Source organism: Pyrgilauda ruficollis, unplaced genomic scaffold (assembly GCF_017590135.1).
Source record: "Pyrgilauda ruficollis isolate IOZ18807 unplaced genomic scaffold, ASM1759013v1 scaffold19, whole genome shotgun sequence".
Taxonomy (NCBI): domain Eukaryota; kingdom Metazoa; phylum Chordata; class Aves; order Passeriformes; family Passeridae; genus Pyrgilauda; species Pyrgilauda ruficollis.
Window position 1 is genome coordinate 176,012 of NW_024518095.1, and position 18,981 is coordinate 194,992.

The 18,981-nt window shown below is 36.7% G+C and overlaps 1 protein-coding gene across 4 annotated transcripts in view; it reads right to left on the reverse strand.

Moving 5' to 3' along the window:
• Positions 1-8,345: 8,345 nt before the first annotated feature.
• The window catches only part of YAF2 (YY1 associated factor 2), a 31,082-nt gene continuing 20,446 nt past the window's right edge, over positions 8,346-18,981 (reverse strand). Inside the window, exons 3-5 of one of the 4 annotated variants that reach the window (XR_005954938.1) lie at positions 17,085-17,369; positions 14,891-14,951; positions 8,346-11,324 (exon numbers count right to left, since the gene is read on the reverse strand). Coding sequence is in view for 2 of the 4 variants with exons in the window: in XM_041465529.1 (XP_041321463.1) it covers positions 17,132-17,369 (238 nt within the window). In the remaining 2 variants the exon portion in view is untranslated. Of the gene's footprint in view, positions 17,370-18,981 lie in introns of all 4 variants that reach the window. The other 3 variants (XR_005954937.1, XM_041465529.1, XM_041465528.1) reach the window with 3 other exon arrangements.

Sequence of the window (18,981 nt, forward strand, 5' to 3'; positions counted from 1 at the left end):
GAACTGACCAAAGTAGAGACGGTGGCAGTCCCGGTCTGCTCCGCACCGGAGCGGCCTCACCTTGAATCCCGTGTGCAGTTTTGAGAACCTCCATATAAGAAGAATGTAAAGCTGTTAGAAGGTGTGCGTCTTCATTAAAGGCTAAAGCTCCCTCAAAATGACACCCTTTCCTTGCTCTCAGTGTTTCTGTTGCACTAACTTTTCCTGTGTGAAAGCTTCACAGCTGCTTCTGCACAAGGATAGTCTATACGTATAGATGTCTAAAGGGAGGGTGCCAAGAAGACAGAGACAGACTCTTCTTGGTGGTGCCAAGCAATAGGACAAGAGGCAATGGGAGAAACTGGTACACAGAAAGTTCCACTTGAATATGAGGAAGAACTTCTTTACTGTGCAGTGACTGAGCACTGGAACAGATTTCCAGAGAGGTTGTGGAGTCTCCCTCACTGGAGGTATTCCAGAACCATATGGACACAATCCTGTGCAATGTGTTCTAGGAGGACCCTCTGGTCCAGGGAGGCTGGACTGATGGCCCACTGTGGTCCCTTCCAGCCTTTACCCATTTTGTGATATGCCCACTAATTCCTTAGGCAGCTGAAGTTACACGGATGTCCTTTCTCCTTGTACAGACACAGTCTGAGCATGCAAATCACTTTGGACTCCAGGCCCCTTCCCTCTGCTGGCCTTGGCACACAGGTGACCGTGTAGCACCCTGGCCGGAGGAACAGATGGGTGCTGCTGGACAAGGGAAATGCTGGGCCAGAGAAGCTTGGAGAACTGAGCCTGAAGGATTTGTGTGCAGTCACTAGCAAAGATTAGCTCACCAAGTCATGGTTCTGGACAACAAAATGTCAGTCTGGGGAAGTGGCAGAAGAAATAATAGCTGTACATCTTGCTAGATGGAGTGAGTATTGGTTGGGTTTCAGCTGAATCCAACACAGTAGTGCATCCTCTCTCTCTAGCCCAGACCACGAAGCAAAGGCCAGTTTAACTAACTTATACTATTGCCAAGGTAAGTATTTTAAAGTCATTATTCAGTGCTGCTCCCTCAGCTTCTGGCACTGGTTTTAAAAAAATACAAGTATGGAATAATTCTGCTTACTTCTTTGTCATTATAGTGCATTTGGCTCACATTTTTTCTATGGACTAGAAACATCCTTTTTTAAAACAAGTGATAATATCCCCATTCAAGACCCTGCATTTTAAGGAAAATGCCAACATGATTTCCAATAAACCATAAAAAATAGTTCTGTTATAGCTTTTGTGGTCTAAGGATATATGTTATATATGACTGCCCATAAAGCCTGAGCCATAGCTTACTGCTGGTCTTGGCTGTGCTTGAAAGAAGGAGAAAGCAGGATGCCAGCTGGTGATTCTGGTAGCTGGAAGAGAAGTCATGCCAAAATTGTTCATCACCTTTTCCTCAAGATAAAAAAGAAATGAGGAGAAAAGGTGGCCCTCATAAAATATGGGCTACTGAACTCTGTTTGCAGTGGAGATACTGGGATGATTATTAAAAGATACAAGCAGGGAAATTGAGGCTGAGGAAAAAAAAAAAAAAAAAACAACATAGAATTCAAGAGAAATAAGGAACTAGGGAGGATGAAGAAAAATCAGGGCCAAAGATACCAGGGTAGTGATGGGAGAGTCATAGATGAAATGGCAGAGGATTTGTAAAAAGAACTCTGGAAGGAGGTTACTATCTTGCATTGCAGGAAGAACTAACTCTGAAAGCACCACTCAAGGTCTTAGCTGGGCTTTCTGCCCCTCTGTTCTGTGTTTCTTAGTGCTTTCTGCCACAGCCTGCCATTCAGCTTCCCTGATTTTGTGTTTGTGCTCAAAATCGGGTTCATTGCTCTCACTGCACCTGCTGACCTGTGTCATGAATTCTTGCACTCTCTCACTTCACAGCCCTTTACACACACTGTCAAGTCCATATGGCAGGGCATGAGTAACACAGACATGAGAATCAGAGTAGAGAGATATAATGGAGTATTTACTGACAGCAAGCTTAAAAGCCGAGACCACTTATTCCCTGCTGAGGTGTGACACTTGTCTTTTATATGGAAGAGTTCCAGCCAGGGAAAATGAGGTCTGAAGGGTGTTATAGTGGCACCAAGAATAAATGTGGCAGATGGGTAGTAATCATGGTCTCATGCTTCAGAAGAAGAAATTATATTTTTTAGAGGAGAAAATAAATAAGGAGTGCTAAAGAGAGGTGACAGAGGGAGAATTTTTTTATTAATATTATCAACCATGTCATTACTCAAGTATGAATTTAAGGACTGATGTTCATTCAGTGCTGTTCAAAAATATGTGAATAATTAATGAATGAGAACATATCTGTAGTGTTCTAAGAATATAACTAAGGCAAGGTCAGAGAGAAAGCATCTTTGTTAAGCCCTCTGTTGCTATTGGGGAGAAAAAAACAGCTAAACTTACACACACACACAAGGCTTTTTTTCAAACTGCAAAATCTGTCCATTTTATGAAAGTTCTAAAAAGTACTTACCATCTAAGTATCAGTTGGTCTGATAAAAGATAAAATGCTTCTTACTACAAACTTGGCCTTGTGAATAAGGAAAATAAGCAAACGTCATGGAAATGTCATACCTAAACTGTATCACTGAGGAAAAAAAACATTATCAGATGGTATATAATTACCCAATTAATTTTATAAATTCTTTAAAGATTTATAATTATATATCTTTATTACTCACCATGAATAGTTTATGAACAATATGTAACATTTTATGCTACAAGGTCTGCTAGTCCTTAATTAACTTTAAACATGAAGAGTTACAATCAGATGCAAGATTATCTCCTTTTATTAATGATTCTAAATATTTAATCCTTTTCTTGACTAGCATTTAGTTATTTAGCCATGTATCTCTTGTATCTTTAGTGTTCAATTATATTTACTACTTCCAGAAAACAGCTCAAATCCAGAAAAAGACTATCTTAATAAACTACAGGTGACAATTTTTTTAAAGAATCGGCGTCTGATAATTCTGCAAGTGGGTTCATAAGGGTCATAAGAGCAGTCACTGTGAGCCAGAAAAGGAAACCAACATTCTAACAACTCATTAGATAAAGAGATAAATCAGATCAGCTTACTTTAAAAAAAAAAAAAAGTCCTAATCAGTTGCATTTGTATAATTCCCCCTGGTTTTGTTCTTCCACAAAATTAAACCATTAATTAAGTTGGTAAAGCAGTAAGATTTTGTGCTGATAGATTTGTGTCAACACTGCCCTGTATGCAGACCAGTTAAGGGTTTTTCAAAGGCAAAGACACTTCCTTTGATGTTCACGTACCCTTTCATACAAGCTGGGGTGTCAGCACTTGGCTATGATAGATTGCAAGGATGGGTAAGTAGGAAGAAACTGCCTTGCTGCCATGTGTTGTACATATGGTATCATCAGACTTCTTGGGGCAATGACCCTGTTCTCTTGCTGCCAGAAATCACTTTTTTGTCTGCCTATTAACTTTTAAGAAAAAGACTTAGCTTGGTACAACTGCCTTCCACTCTTATTGTATCTACCCCTAAAAATTTCCTAGTGTATAAAAATATTAACAAAAACTCTCAAAATCAATTTTCATTAGTAACCAAAATATTATTACCTTCCCCCATTCCTTTCCTATTTAGCTCTCATTGTTTAGCATTGTAGTGTGTTCAACCTACTTCAAGCAGGAGCTAAAAATATTTTGCAATTATTGTTGATAATCACAATAGCACCCAAGGACAATAGAAATAGGAAAAACACTGAGGACAATAGTGCACAAAATTAAGTAAGCTGCCTTGTAAACTGTTTAGGAAGTGGTGTGATACTTTGCAAATTTCCTAATTTCTTCTAATTTGAATCAATTATTTCTTTATCAATAGTACACTCTGTGAATAATTGTAAGTTATTAAACATTAGTCAAAATATTTGTATCATTCCTCTTAAGAAAGTTCAAGTTTCATGCTCTAAATCAGTAAGCATGTATATATGTATACTTGCACACTATTTAGTAGTTAACCACATTAAAAAAGCAGAATGAATACTTTCTAGGAGCACAAAGATAATTTTCTTTTTGTCTTTTTTTCAATGTTTTTGTGTCAAGTGCTTTTTTCTGAAAAGATTTCTACATTTGGAGCTCCTGAACATCAGTCCAGAAGGGATTGTCAATGTTGGACTTTTATTTCTTTGCATCATCTGAAACTTTCCAAAGACCGTACCTGGCATGGGTATAATAAAGAGGAGATAGGTGACAGCCAGTATGGCTTTACTGAGGGCAAATTGTGCCTGACAAATTTGGTGACCCTCTGCAGTGGGCTTAGAATGCTGATGGATGAGGGAAGTGCAGAGATGCCATACATCTGCACTTGTGCAAACATTTGAAACATCCCACACAATATCCTTGTCTCTAAACCAGAGGTTGACGAGAAGCTCAACATGACCCAGCAAAGTGTGCTCACAGCCCAGAAAGCCAAACGGGTCCTGAGCTGCATGAAAGCAGCATGGCCAGCAGAGCAAGGGAGGGGATTCTGTCCCTCTACTCCACTCTCAGAAGAGCCCACCTGTAGTACTGTGTCCAGCTCTGGGGTCCCCAACATAAGGACACGGACCTGCTGAGAGAGTCCAGAGGAGGGCTGCGACGATGACCGAGGGCTGGAGGATCTCTCCTGTGAAGACAGACTGAGAGAGCTGGGCTTGTTCAGCTGGGAGAAGGCTCTGGGGAGACCTACCTGCAGCCCCCCAGTACCCAAAGGGGCCAAAAAGAGAGCTGGAGAGGGACTTCTTACAAGGGTATGTAATTGGTAAGACAAGGAGAAATGGCCTTAATCTGAAAGAAGGTAGGTTTAGGTTAGATATAAGAAAAAAATTGCTATGAAGATGTAGAACATCAGAAAAAGTTGCCCAGAGAAGCTGTGGATGCCCCATCCCTAGAAGTTTTCAAAGCCAGGCTGGATGGGGCTTTGAGCAACCCAGTCTAGAGGAAGGTGTCCCTGCCCATGGCAGGGGGGTTGGAACTAAATGACCTTTAAGGTCTCTTCCAACCCAAACCATTCTGTGATTCTATGATTTGTGTTTAAAGTACTTTTGCAAAGAGTCAAAGCAAACGTTCTTACTTATGCAAATACGTACCATATACAATGAATAGAGAAATAAAGCAGGAAGGGCTTGTGTTTACTTTTTTGTTTATTTATATATATTAAGTTTAAAAGTCCTTATTCTGTCCTGCTGTTGTTTGCTACAGCATCGGGTGTTTTGAGTCCCGATACCCAGATCAGGGTTTTTGAATTTCTATAAAACATTTTTTCATCTCTAACAGAAAAAATATTTACTAGCAGTAACCACGCACAACAGTAACTTTGCATTATGCCTTCAAAGTTCAATTTTTAAGATGTAATATATCAAATAATCTGAAAGTAGTTATCTAAGGTATTTTTTATTTTTTCCATTTCACAGTAAAAGTGCAGATTCCATACAGTGAGTTTATACTACTTGTATTAAGTATGTTATCCTATTCGCATTTTTTTAAGATCTTTAAAATGAATGCATTAGCCCAGGAAATATTCAGACCATAAACAAAAAACCCACCCTTTTATTTTAGGGGTGGGGTTTATTTCATATTTGATGTAAACATTTTATGCATTTTATTGTTAGTTACAATCAAAAAAAGGCTGCATGTCTTGGAAAGCGAAATTACATCTAGCAAACAGCTAAAATGAAAAAAAAAATTAGATGACAACTGTCAGCTGTCCTTATGAGTGCAAACAGAGGTATAGGAGAGTTGTCAGGTCTCAGAGCCATTTAGCAATGCAAGGCAGATGATACACTGGAGCCAGTAGCTCCTATTTCAAATGGAAAAGACAACAGATGGTCATTCAGTAAGGAGATGTTTTGGAAAGTGGTCAGTCACTCCAACCAGGTAAAGTGTTAAATGACTTTGCCAATTTATTTACCATTATATTTTGTTAATCTGTACCCTGATTTTACTCCCTCTTCAAGTAGAATTTTACATGTAAACCAGTGTAGAGACAATGTCAGAGACAGAGAAAGAAAATGCTACTGTTTGTCTCTACATCTTTTTCTCTAAGGGTTGCTGAATTTTCATAAATAAGAATTCAAAACCATGACTGCTTCAAAAGCAGTCAAATGTCGTAGTTGTTTAAAGCACTTAGTACTTGAATCACCAGGAAGAGATAGGACACTAATATTGCCCTTTTCACTGACTGCTCCTTTTAACACTGAATAGAACAGCCAAATCACAGACAAGTGCCTAAGGTACCCAGCACCCTCACAGCTGGTGGCAGCCTCGGCCATGCCCGAAGCTCACCCAAGTGTGTGCTGTGAGCAGCCAGCCTACCCTGGGTGTGCAGCCATCACACTGCCTTATCTATGGTGTCAACTGGATTGCCCTCAGACCATTCCGCTGCACGAGTGGCAGCAGAGCCAGCGAGGAGTTGGGATATTGTGGAGCGCTGAACTTTGAGCCTGAAACATCCAAAATAATTTAAAGTTCTGCTAACTCAGGACTGTATGTACACATAACTCAGCCTTCCTTTACCCATCTTTAATCTGTAGCTTTACAAATTTAGTTTTTACTTTTCTTTTTTTTTCAGGACAAGAAAGGGTAAAATGAAATTGGACACTGTCCTAAACTATCTCCAGGCACCAGGCCCATATCTGCAGGGGAATGCTGTGATCTCCCATGGCTGCCAAAACATTTGTGTGGAATTTAAGAAATTTGTTTTGATCTTCAGACCCATAATTGTGTAGCAGTCTTGCCGAACAGTCAATAGCAGAAAGAAATGAATAAAAGGGTGATAGAAGGGCTTAACAACTTGTTCTCCTCTTTTGAATCCCTCCTGTTCTTGCAAAATAGATGAGTAAGAAAGACTAAATTAGACCCCTTTAATTAGTCACAATAGCCCTATTCTGGTATCTGATGCCAATTTAGTCAGTATTTCTGCTGGTACCAAATTTGGTAGTTATGTCAACAGTTTCCCAGCACTTGCTGCCTGCACTTGGGGATCTATGCCCAATAAAGACAGGGTGGCTTTTAAAGCATTCTCCACCCAAGGAGATCCCAGCCTTACATGCTGCCTCCTTGGAGCGGGGATGAGCTCCTATACTCATGGCCGACACTTCAATTACCTGCTACACAAATGGGAAACTCCAATGGCCTTTACAAGAGAATCAGCTTCTTTTAAGAATGCCTTGTAGGACCTTTGCCTCATGCTGCAAGGCAACAATTCAGACAACTGAACATGGGAACTGTAGAATTGAAGACCAATTGAGAGAACCCACACAGACCACTGTTTTATAGCCTGCTTCAGTAGCAAAGCACAGTTTTTATATACAATGAGATGAAGCCTTAGACAAAGCCTCCTTCTCAAGTTTCTTACCTCATTGGTTACTTTAATTTGCAAGCATGGATGCTTTCATAGTTTCTTCCTTCAGAAGCAGTACTTCCAGGAATATCTCAACTTCCATCATAACCAAAAGCAGTAATGAATCATCTCTGCTAATAAATTAGCAGAGGCTTCTTGGCATTTTGAGATCAAATTCCCAAAATCTGCAGTTTATCCCCAAAGAAGTCTGCTGTTTATCCTGTTTGTGCCCACTTGTACTTCTTGCACTTTCTCCTAGACAGTACAAATAATATATTCAGAGAGGCATTCTGAACTTAATAATTTTATTTACCATTTTATCATAACACACCCTAAGCATCTCAATGCCAGTCAAGGTTGTAGTCCACTTACATTAATTTTCACCAAAAATACTTCCTTGTCAGATTATTCACAGGCAAGAAGTATTTATTCCTGGGAAAGGCATTTCAATGTTTGTCACTATTCTAGGCATCAAAAACATCTATTTATGCTCCTCTGAAACCAACAATATGTTATCAATGTGAAATAACTATAGGGATGTAAGTCTTTAAACAATTCCATTATCATTAATTGTGTACCATTTATCATAGTAAAAAAAAAAAAATTAGTCTTTGCACTGTGATACCTTCTGTTTCTTTCTTTCCAGACACTTCCCCTCAGCTTTCCTGCCGAGCTTTCAGAATTTTAAATTGTTTAATATAGTCTTTGAACTGAGGTGAGGAAGAGGTCAGTTGGAGGCTGTATCCCAGGGGGTTAATGTATGGTCATCTTTAAAAGAGTGCTATGATAGAATTGAATATAGTTTATCAGACAGAAAATTTGTAGCATCTCCAGATGCAAATTGTACTTTCTGAGTGTTACACAGAGACTTTTTAAGTAGATAATATACTATGTTTTTCTTAGAGTACCTTTAGATTTTTTAAAATTAAATTTGTGCATATTAAAAAACTACAACCACACAAGATCTTTCATTCACAGAGATGTTTATTTTTGTCTTCAATGTTTGTAGGGAATACGATTTCACTACAAAAGTGTCTCAGAGAAACTCCATTCAAAGTCTAGGCTTAAGAATGAAGGGAAAATATACTTTCAGCTGTACCAGTCCTGAGCAAAGTTTAAAAAAAAATAAAAAAAAATCCACCAGAGATAGGAAGCAGCACCAATTAAACCAGAGGGCCTCTTACTGATATCTGCTCATGCTTTCTTTTCTGCTTGAGAATTGGTAAACACTTAGGTAGGAAAAATTACTTTATTAGAATGTGGACACAAGATTCACAGTCCAAATCTCTCACCAAATACTACCCCTTTTTTTATAGTTAGTGTCCAGGGCCTCAGTTTTACTTTCCATTAAGTAGTCAGGACTGCTAACAGCAAGACTGTTGCCCCCATGGTGTAACATTTTCTCTTACTCAAATTGGTAAATAAATATTTATTTAATATACTCCTTCTAATAAATATTTATTTCCTATCAATATCAAGTTCCTGAAAAGTTACATTGTTCTTAGAAGTATACTACTCGTAGCAGTTATAAAACTTCTGATAACATCAGGTCTCAAAACAATTCAAGTGGCTTACAATCTGTCTCTTGTTGTTCAGTGAAAGGATTTCAAGCCATTGGTAACACTTGGTACTTCATAGTTGGTTTATCCAGGACATTCAGATTCAATCTGACAAAGTAAATACTTCTAAGAGTCAGAACAGAAAAGGCACTTACTCATTTTGGGGAAGACACCTGGCAGGTAAGATTTTTGTTTTCAAAATAACAAGCCCTTTTTCTAATAATAAAATCCTTTAAAAACTAGTTGGATAAACATAATCCCTATGAACAAAACCAACTTAGATACCCCTTCCCAAGAAAGGTAATACCGTCCTTGACTGAGAAACTGAGAAATGTGAAAGCATCCAGAAATACTCACAAGTTTTATTCACTTCTGTGATATTCCAGTAGACCATCACAATTGGCTAAAAGAAAAAATCTCCTCCAAACAATGGGTGTTTTACAAATTGAAAGCCTCAAAAATTTCTGGACTGTTTTTTATTAGGTACTCCTATCAGCAATAAAATGTAAGATTCTAATGTGTATAACCAGGAACATAACCTTGGTTACAACCAACAACCTGTGACTTCAACCAGAGGAGTAAATCTTTTATCAAACTTCCTTGCAATTGAATCATTGCCTCAGTGATGCTCTGTGTAAGGCACTTAGTAAATTTTAAGAGCATCTGACAGTACTGTTGGTAGTTTTGATTTGTTTGTGAGGATGCTCTAACAACACTTCAAGATAAACAGGTTAAGGTGTGGAATAATCACTGAAAACAGCCGTATGAATTACTGGCCACAAAACTCTTCAGAAGCCACATCCATTCTAGTCTAGGTTCATATCACCCTTGCAACATAAAGCTATCCTTTTCTTAGCAGTCCAGGAATTAGACCCTTTAAAATTGTGTAGTAGCTAATTGTATGACAGGAATTCATTTTGTTCCTAACTCTTTCATCTAAACTTCCACCCTTTCAATAAATAACTTGTATACAAGAGTGAATATTCATGGTAGTTACTATTTAATTCACAAAACCCTACATCTTTAGTCCAAATGTCATTCAACCAACAGCCATCAAGAGTTATACAGCAAGACATACCTCTAAGAAGTGTGTGTTGCCTACTTCCAGTACAGTACATAGAGATAGGGACACTAAACAGACAAAAAAGACAAAGAAGCCATTATATGGCTTTTCTAGGGATTAGTCTGAAAATACATTTTCTTTGTTCTTCCTTTCCCCCTCCTTATTACTCTGTTTTTTTATTGGACTGGGGGTTTTTGAAGGTGTCTGACATTTTAGAAAAAGAAGTTTCCTACTTGGGATTTCAGTAGGAAAGCAGAGAAAGCACTCAGTATCTGTGCATGCTCCTCAGATCTCCTTCTCCAGTGGGGACTAAAAGCATTTTACTTGGCAACATTTGCCTCCATCACCTGGAAAGTATTTTGCTTATTTTGCCACATTTGGAAGCCTCCCAGCATAGAATGACACCATTTGCAGAAATACAGATAATTGGCATCATAGAATGCCAGATACCTCAGACAGAATGCTTGAATGGTACACAATCAGTGTAACTAAGTTTGCTCAGCAAGAATCTCTTCAGGTAGTCAATTATATAGAAACAAAGGCAACAGTGACAAAATTGATATTGACCTCTAAGCTCTCACATGCCATTATTCTGTATGACACCATGCTGATCTTAAAGAAACCAAAATATAGTTCAAGAACTGGGAACAGCAGTCAAATTCCCCACTTTAAAAAGCAGGCATAATAAATTATTTCAAACTCACTGCATCCACTTATACTATAAATGTATTTAAGAGAAACAGAAGAGAGAAGAAGGTATCAGGAATCAGAATGTGTTTCCTTCAGAGGTGGGAGTAATGATAATACATGTAACCTGAAGAGATTTCCCTTGCCTAGATTAATTCTAGGCAATTAATAGCTGAAGGCTGTTACAGAAAGAGATGATCAATCAGATGCCAGACTTTCCTGCTCAGAGATCTGTGCCATCAGGAACTGGGCTTGTCATTGAAGCATTTTTATTTATTCTGTGCAAAGAAGAATCAGCTTGAAATAGATTCATGGATGACAGCTGTATATTAGATGCATATAAATGGCAAATTAGATCTCTGTGTTCACAAAGTGAGTATTCAGAAAGTAGAACTGGCCTTACCTCTCACTTGTCTTAACAGATGCAAAGTAATTGAACAACTCCATCCTTCTTTAGTGACAAATAACTGGGACTATCTTTGAACCAAACAGCATTTGCAGTTTGTAGAATCTAGTGATCTTGGGAAGAGGGTCATGAGCCACATTTCATGAGCCTGGGTCACATTTATTTCCTTTTTCTGCATCCTTTTGTTTCTTCATACAGAAGAGGAAAATTACATGCCTGTGGTTAGCAAGCTATCAAAAAAAAATACATCAATTGTCTCCTTTCCTCAGCTATCTTCTCAGTAGCTCCACTGTAAATTAGAGCTCCATTGGTCTACAGCTGCATGTCTTAAAAGCTTGAGGAAGCATGTTCACTTTGCTTTGACCAAGATCAGTATTTATATGCAGATGTGCTGGTTTTGGCTGGGACAGTTAATTTTCTTCACAGTAGCTGGCATGTGGCTGTGTTTTAGATTTGTGCTGGAAACACTGTTGATAACACAGAGATAGTTCAGCTGTTGCTGAGCAGAGGTTACACAGAGTCTAGGCTTTTTCTGTTTCTCCTATTGTCACACCAGTGAGGAGGCAGGGGGTGCACAAGGAATTGTGAGGGGACAGCTGACCACAGGGATATCCCAGACCATGTGGTGTTCTGCTCAGCATGTGTGGCTGAGGGAAGAAGAAGAAAGAGGAAAATGTTTGGAGGGATGGTGTTTGTCTACTCCAGTCACTGTACTTACTTGCCAGGTGGGGTTAAACCATGACAGGAAACAGTGTAACCAAAGACTACACTTTTCCAGGTGGCCTAGATCCTGAAAGTATAGTCCTGCTCAAATAGTCCTCCATCTGCCAAGATATACTATACTTTCCAGAAAATTAAAATTTTAGAACTACTTTTTAGACTATTGTTACTGAACAATATTTTTGGTGGTAATTTTCTTTTTCAGCATATGGAAAAGAGCTATTAGATAAGGTTACAATTTTGTCTTTTACAAAACCCCAAATGGGACAGCAATCTCTCATAATCATTATTAATAATAATCATTAAGAGCTATAGAATATGCTTTTGCCCTTTATCTTCCATGTTTAGCTTCTTAAAAGTACACCTACAACTTCCTGTGCACATTAAACTGTCTACTTTTAAAATCTGCCATTAGCAAGAACAGAGCAAGTTCATTCTGATGACTTTTATCTGTCTCCATAATAAAAGGGGCAAGATTAGGATTGAATACAGAGTGATTCAGTGGTGGCTTGTTTTTATTAATTTTTACCAACACACTTAAATAGAGGCTGTAATAAGCTCCTGCATTACTAAGACTAGGATCTGAAACTGTTTGTTTTTTCACTGCATTTTCTTTCACTGTTTGCATCTAGTGGTACAATTTAGGCCTCATTCACAGACATCACAATCTTTTGGCATAATGTCTTAGCAAAATCATGTAAACATCACATGCTGTTGGATAATAGCATTTTTCAGCAAGCATGCAGATTTCCATTGCTGTTGTACCATTTACTCCATTCTAAACAGGAAGTTACAATAATTTCTATAGAGCACTGATTTGTAATTCACTTATGAAGTAATTTTCCAAGTCTAATTAGTGGTTAAATCCTGTTAATTCCTGTTAAAACATGGGTTCTTTAGATGTCAAGCTAATCTAAATATGATTGTGGTCTTAGACAAGTCTTCTAAGTCTCTTTTAACCCTTTCTCCTCTTTTTAAAACTTTAACAACACAAAAAACCCCATCTGAGCTTCTACAGTTTGCCTGTTTTTACTGTACAGTTTTTGCTAGTTTGAAGTTATAACCTTTCAAACTGAGACTGCTCTGACATAAGTTGGGGCATAATTTCAGGTTAAGAAAACCTCTGAAAGCTCAAGCTGTGTTTCCAGCACACCCAAATCTTAACATTGAGATAAAAGTAAGCATTTTCAAAATGCCACATTTGACTGACTGGTCCACTTGCCAAAGCCAGCATTAACTTTTTATCTTTTCTATCTTATTCCTGAGTAAACACAGGCTAAATTTATTACAAGTATAGCACTTGCTGTTGCCTTTGGAGAAATTAAATGTAAATGCCTTTCTATTTCCCTACAATTTCTGATTTTGAATGAATTATACCCACACTCCCTAGGAGGGAGAAGAGCCAAATAAAGGCATGTCACAGGAAAAAAAAAAAAAACACAAACAGATACAGTTAAAGAACCCTGGATAAAAAGTACACAATAGACAGTTCCATGCCAAATCAATCCTGTTAACAAAGTAAAATCAATCAGCAAAACATAGGAAACTGTCAGGCTTTTGAGACAGGAGAGGAAAAAAGTAAAGAATTTGAGATGCAAGATGTGAAGTTCAGAAGACTTGCTTAAACACTACACTGAACCAATTGAACAAATTCTAGAAAGTACTGTCTCGCATGGCTACTTGAAAATGTGTTACTCATAATATTGAAAAAAATGTAAAGTGTACAAATTATAAAATCAAACTGTTTTTGAGATTTTACAATCTATGCCCCAAAACATCAAATATCTAGATAAACACATAATAGGTTAAAACTTCAGTCATATTCTTAATTATTGACTCTTAATATCAAGAATTTTAAATTTTGAAATGTAATTTATTTATTACTACCTCCTTTGTTGGAATCAAGATTTTATATGGTATAATTCAACCTGCTACTGAGTAGAAGAATTTTTATCTCCAATACGTAGATTTAAATTCATGAAAAAAAAGAGATCAGTCAACTGTATATTTGTTCTTTTTCTTATACCACCTGTAATTAATAGCAAAGTTAGGAAGATAAGAGACTGAATTACTGTACACTTGATCAATGAACTATTTATACTTATTTTCCCCCATTTCTCCCCCCTTTTCCTTTCTGAAACCAGACAATCAATCAGCACATAAAGGAACTCATTTACATGGAACACTATCACACTTGTCCTTGTGGAGCCATCATTTCATGAACATCCCAGGATGTATGGCTGTTGAAGACTGATGCATATATAGATTTAACAAATAACAGTTCTTATGCAGAGAGCAATCACAGAGAAAAATAGCTAATCAGAACACATTACAACATTAAATTTTCACTTTTTATAAATGGAGTAAAGATGCTTTTAAATATATTTACAGTTAGAAAAAAGGATTTAGGATTACTACAAGTCAAAATTATTTAGAAATTATGGAAGTGAAGTTCATTTAAATTATATTATGAACAGACTCAAATGCAATATTTTGCTTAGAATTTGTCTACTCTGCTGTCAGTATTGTCATATTCTTTTAATCACCAACAGGCAAAAACTTAACTTTGCTTAATGCTAAAACAAGCATCATTGCAATAAAACTCTGGCAACCTAATTGTTCAGTTAAAACCACCACAGCTTTTAAGATCCTAGCTGACTTCTTTAGCACCTGTAGTAGAAATTGCTCTTCAATGTCTTGTTCCATAATGAACACTGAGACTTTCTGCATTATTTTTGATAACCATACTTGTTCCACATTTTTGAGACTATTCTCTAGAGACAGTTGAATCATAGTAAAATCCACTTCATCCTTCCTTTCAAACCAAGAGGCTACTTAATTCTGGAGATAGAGTCCTTTTGTTGGCAATGCTGGGTGGTTTATTCACATAAACTGAAATAAAAATACATTTCCCATTTAATGAAATACTGGTAATAGATTACTATTTCTTTGCAAGGAATTCTGAAATGTGTTAGAATTCATTACATTTCAAATTCCATAATCACATTTCATAAACATTCATAAACACATTTCATAAAACTTCTTGCAATGAGATTTACAACCCTAAACTGCTTACTTTAAACAGTTTCAGCTCTTTTGTAATCCATTATATCAGTATATTCTGCAAACAGTCCCACCTAAAAATAAAATATAAAAAAATAAAGTTGAGAAGCATGTATTTTTTCTTTTAAAAACTAGTGTAAGTTATTCTGAACACTAGCCCGGCCCCAAAAACATTTAAGTACCTTAAAAAGCATGTTTTACAGATACTAAATTTGGCCAGGTAACAGCAATGAACAGACATCCTATTTTCAGTAAGATAAAGCAGAATACATAATAAACAGGTCAGTAGTTATCCATCTGAAACAGCCTATAATTAACATTTGATATCTAAAAAGTTTAAACAGCAACACCAAGGAATGAGGTATGTATGTTCTCAGATATCACATCAGACTCTCATTTTATGCAACTAACTGTATTTCACAACTAGCATCTTACAAAATAGAACAGTACCATTGTGCCTGTAGAAGTACTGCATTAAAAACAGAAAAATACATTACTACAAGAAACCACCAAACATCACAATTGTCAGGGGCTACAAAAATCCATTATTTTAAGCCGTTAAGAAGACATATCATATGTGGGTAGTAATTTGGGGCTGGATTCACTACCAAGAAGGTCCATCCAACTTTCACATAGGCTTAAAAATATATTTACTTTGAATGAAAAAGAAAAGGTTCACGGGAGTGTAAGTGCCCTACCTCACTAAAAGGAGCTAAATGGACTTTTGTACTGAACCACATTATATAATTTAAAATCTATACATGAATTGTATGTATGTATCAAAACACTTATTGGTTGTAAACAAAAATGCAAAATCTGTATTCACAAAAATATTTTATTGGTAATTTTACATAATACCAGATGGTATTGTAAATAGTTCTGCTCTTTATCAGTATATTGCTAAGTGCGTAAATATTGACAGCTTATGCCATAAAGTAGGATACTGAGTCTTTTTCAAATGATTTATGACATAATATATTCTAGCAGGCCAATTCAATATTTAAAAAAATTGATTCAGGAACAAAAAAAAAAAAAAATAGAATTATTATTTCCTTATTCTTGTGCAACATCAGATATTCCTGTACTGACATAAGTGACTATGTGACACTAGAAAAATCTGGGGCAAGGAAACAGCACTAAGCAGAAATGAGAACTGCAGATCTTTTTAAAGCTTTTCCAAACTTTCATATTTCCAAATAGTTTTTGCCAAATGCATCACCATCTGAGGTTCAGTATTTGTTACACAACACAAAATACCAGTGTACAGCGACAATGCAGTACTTTACCTGAATTGCAAGGTTAACTAATCAATGCTTAGAATGTGTTTTCTATTTTGCTTGTAAACATTGCAATAAGTGTTTTAAGTGTCAAAAAATATTGGTAAAACCATCAACATAATTCAGTAACAGTAATCTAGTAAAATGTGTCAAACATTGGCAAAAATCCATACAAATGTTTTCTTTAATAACATTTTTCCTATTTAACCACACCAAGTACCAGCAGGTGTTTTTAAGAAGATAATTATTATGAAAATTCTGTTGCAGCAATAATTGATTAAGTTGATCTTTGACTTGCATACATATAACTATGTTTCACAATTCTCAAATAATACATATTTAGGCAGCTTGAACTATGTTATAAAAATTTAAATTCAGTACATGCCAATAGTAGAGCTTCCAAGAGTTGTGTTAGAATTCACTAAACTAAAAGTGAAAATGGACATACCAATAACACTGCATAATGAACATTCAAACCACATTTTCATGGCACCCTTACACATGTAGATTAAAAAGTTGGTCTGAAGATGCTTAAGCATTTGTAGATAGCATTTAAATTACTACAGAATCACAAAATAAGCTGAGTTGGAAGGGACCAAAAAGGACCATTGAGTCCAAATTCTGGCCATGCACAGGATGGCCCCAAGAGTCACACCATGCACCTGAGAGCATTGTCCAAATACTTCTTGAACTCTGTCAGGCTGGTGCTGTGACCGCTTCCCTGGGGAGCCTGTTCCAGTGCCCAGACACCCTCTGGGTGAGAAACCTTTTGTGGTATCTAACCTAAACCTCCCCTGACTGAGCTTCGTGCTGTTACTGTTTCTATTACTGCACTTTGTTTCTTTCTTTTTATTAAATTGCATTGTGTTCCAGTCAACATATCAATTATGCATGACTAATCTGTCATGAAAATGTGGTGACAGAACTTACGTATTTGCATGTTTTGAAGAGACTAATGAAACTGGAGGAAATAAACTTTAATGAGATTCCCCATTCAGTGACGATGCTTCTCCTCTGGGTGAGGATGACCTGGACATTCCTCTCTCTGTGTTGTCAGAGCTAGAACCACTCTGACTGTGTTGATCTGCAGAAGCAGCACTGGAAGCAGGTGGTGACTTAGTTTTCTCCTTAAAGTCTGTAATAATGACTGTCAGATCTCCAACGGTAACTTCCAAATGCTGAGCACTACTTCGATCCACATTTTTCAACCTTGGCCTAAATAAAGCAAATAATCATATTAAAAGCACACACACCATCTTATTATCTTGTCTCCCTTCTACTTTTTAGGAACTCAGGAGAACAAATGTGTATGTAAGACTTCTTTTTGCAGCATGTAATAGGTAGGAGAACAAAGTACCAGAAGTATTAACAGTGGAGTGTTTCCTAGTATGTTTTACATTCAGATAGTTGAATATAACACATTACCATCTCCTAAAACTATTTAGAAGTTGACATTTTGAATAATATCACTATGCAGCAGTATGTGAAGGTTTTTACTTTTAAATCCCAATTCTTTCTTTATTGTGACTTTATTGTGCAAAGTTATAAATTTGATCCAGGGAAACATCCATCTCTGCAGCAGCCTGAAGCAACAATTCTAAGAGAAAATGATGTTCAGTAATGAAGATATTGGTGTTTGTCTTTTGAAATCAACAGCACAGACAGTCTTAACTTGCAGCAGGTGTTACCTCATTTCAAAATCTCACTAGGACCACTAGTATTCTATTTGAACTGGACTTTGTATTCACAGTATAACTCTGGTATTCCTGGTATAGGGTCTGTTTTAAATTATGCAGAAATGAATGATACCTAGTGTTGGCGGAGTAAGGATCTTCATTCAGTCTTCAATTGTTTGATTTTTCAATATCATGCCACACTTAAGTTTTGCCATCATATTTTTGCTAGTGGCATGCATAAAATACTTTCAATTTAGTCCTTTCACATGATCATCATGAAAAACTGATACCAGACAGCTGAATTCATACAAGCAGTTATGAACAGCACTGTTTGTGCGTTTAACTGGCTCCACAGCTACCACTGGCTCAAGCTGCAATAAAATAATGACACCACATGTTTGCAGATATGATAATAGCAAAGCTCTAACCTTCACCCTATCATCAACTTTGCTTGAAGTAGAATTGGTTCCCATTCACTTCAGCTGAAACAACTCATGCCTTTTCTCCACTACAACCGAGATAGGCTTTGACATCGTGCTCCCCTGAGCCTGAAGCAGCATGACTGAAGCAACTCAGAAAAATCTGAAAATCTGCTGATGCACATCATGGGAATAGAGTGAAAACTTCAGAATAATCAACTTGTGCAAGTGCTGTGTACCTGGAGCTTATTAATTATACTGAGAGTGCATGAAGATTTTTGTAGTTGTTTCCAGCAATAATATATACATTTTAAGGCAAAAAGAAAAGGATATCCTTTTCTCAAAGAATACTGAAGAAATCTGCCTAAACTTAACTTACTATCATATCTAGTGAAACAATTCTTGGAAAAAATTAACTGTTTGAAGCATTAAAAAAAGTCAATTCTTAATGCAAGGTCATACTGGTATTTCAATCCAAGATTTTATTTTAGTTATTTTTCTAATTTCCTTAATCTTTCCCTATCTCACTTTTTGCATTTTTACTGTATTATTGCAATTTACCCATTAATATTTCAATTTATAATTGGCTTAACTAAAGCTCACTATGCTAACATCAAATGCTTCATAACTGAAGTACTTTGGCTGCATGAGGTAAGCTTGCAAATTTGAGTATTTAAAAAAGAAAAAGGGAAAGGAAACAACACCTCTGTGTCCTTAATCCTAATCATGACT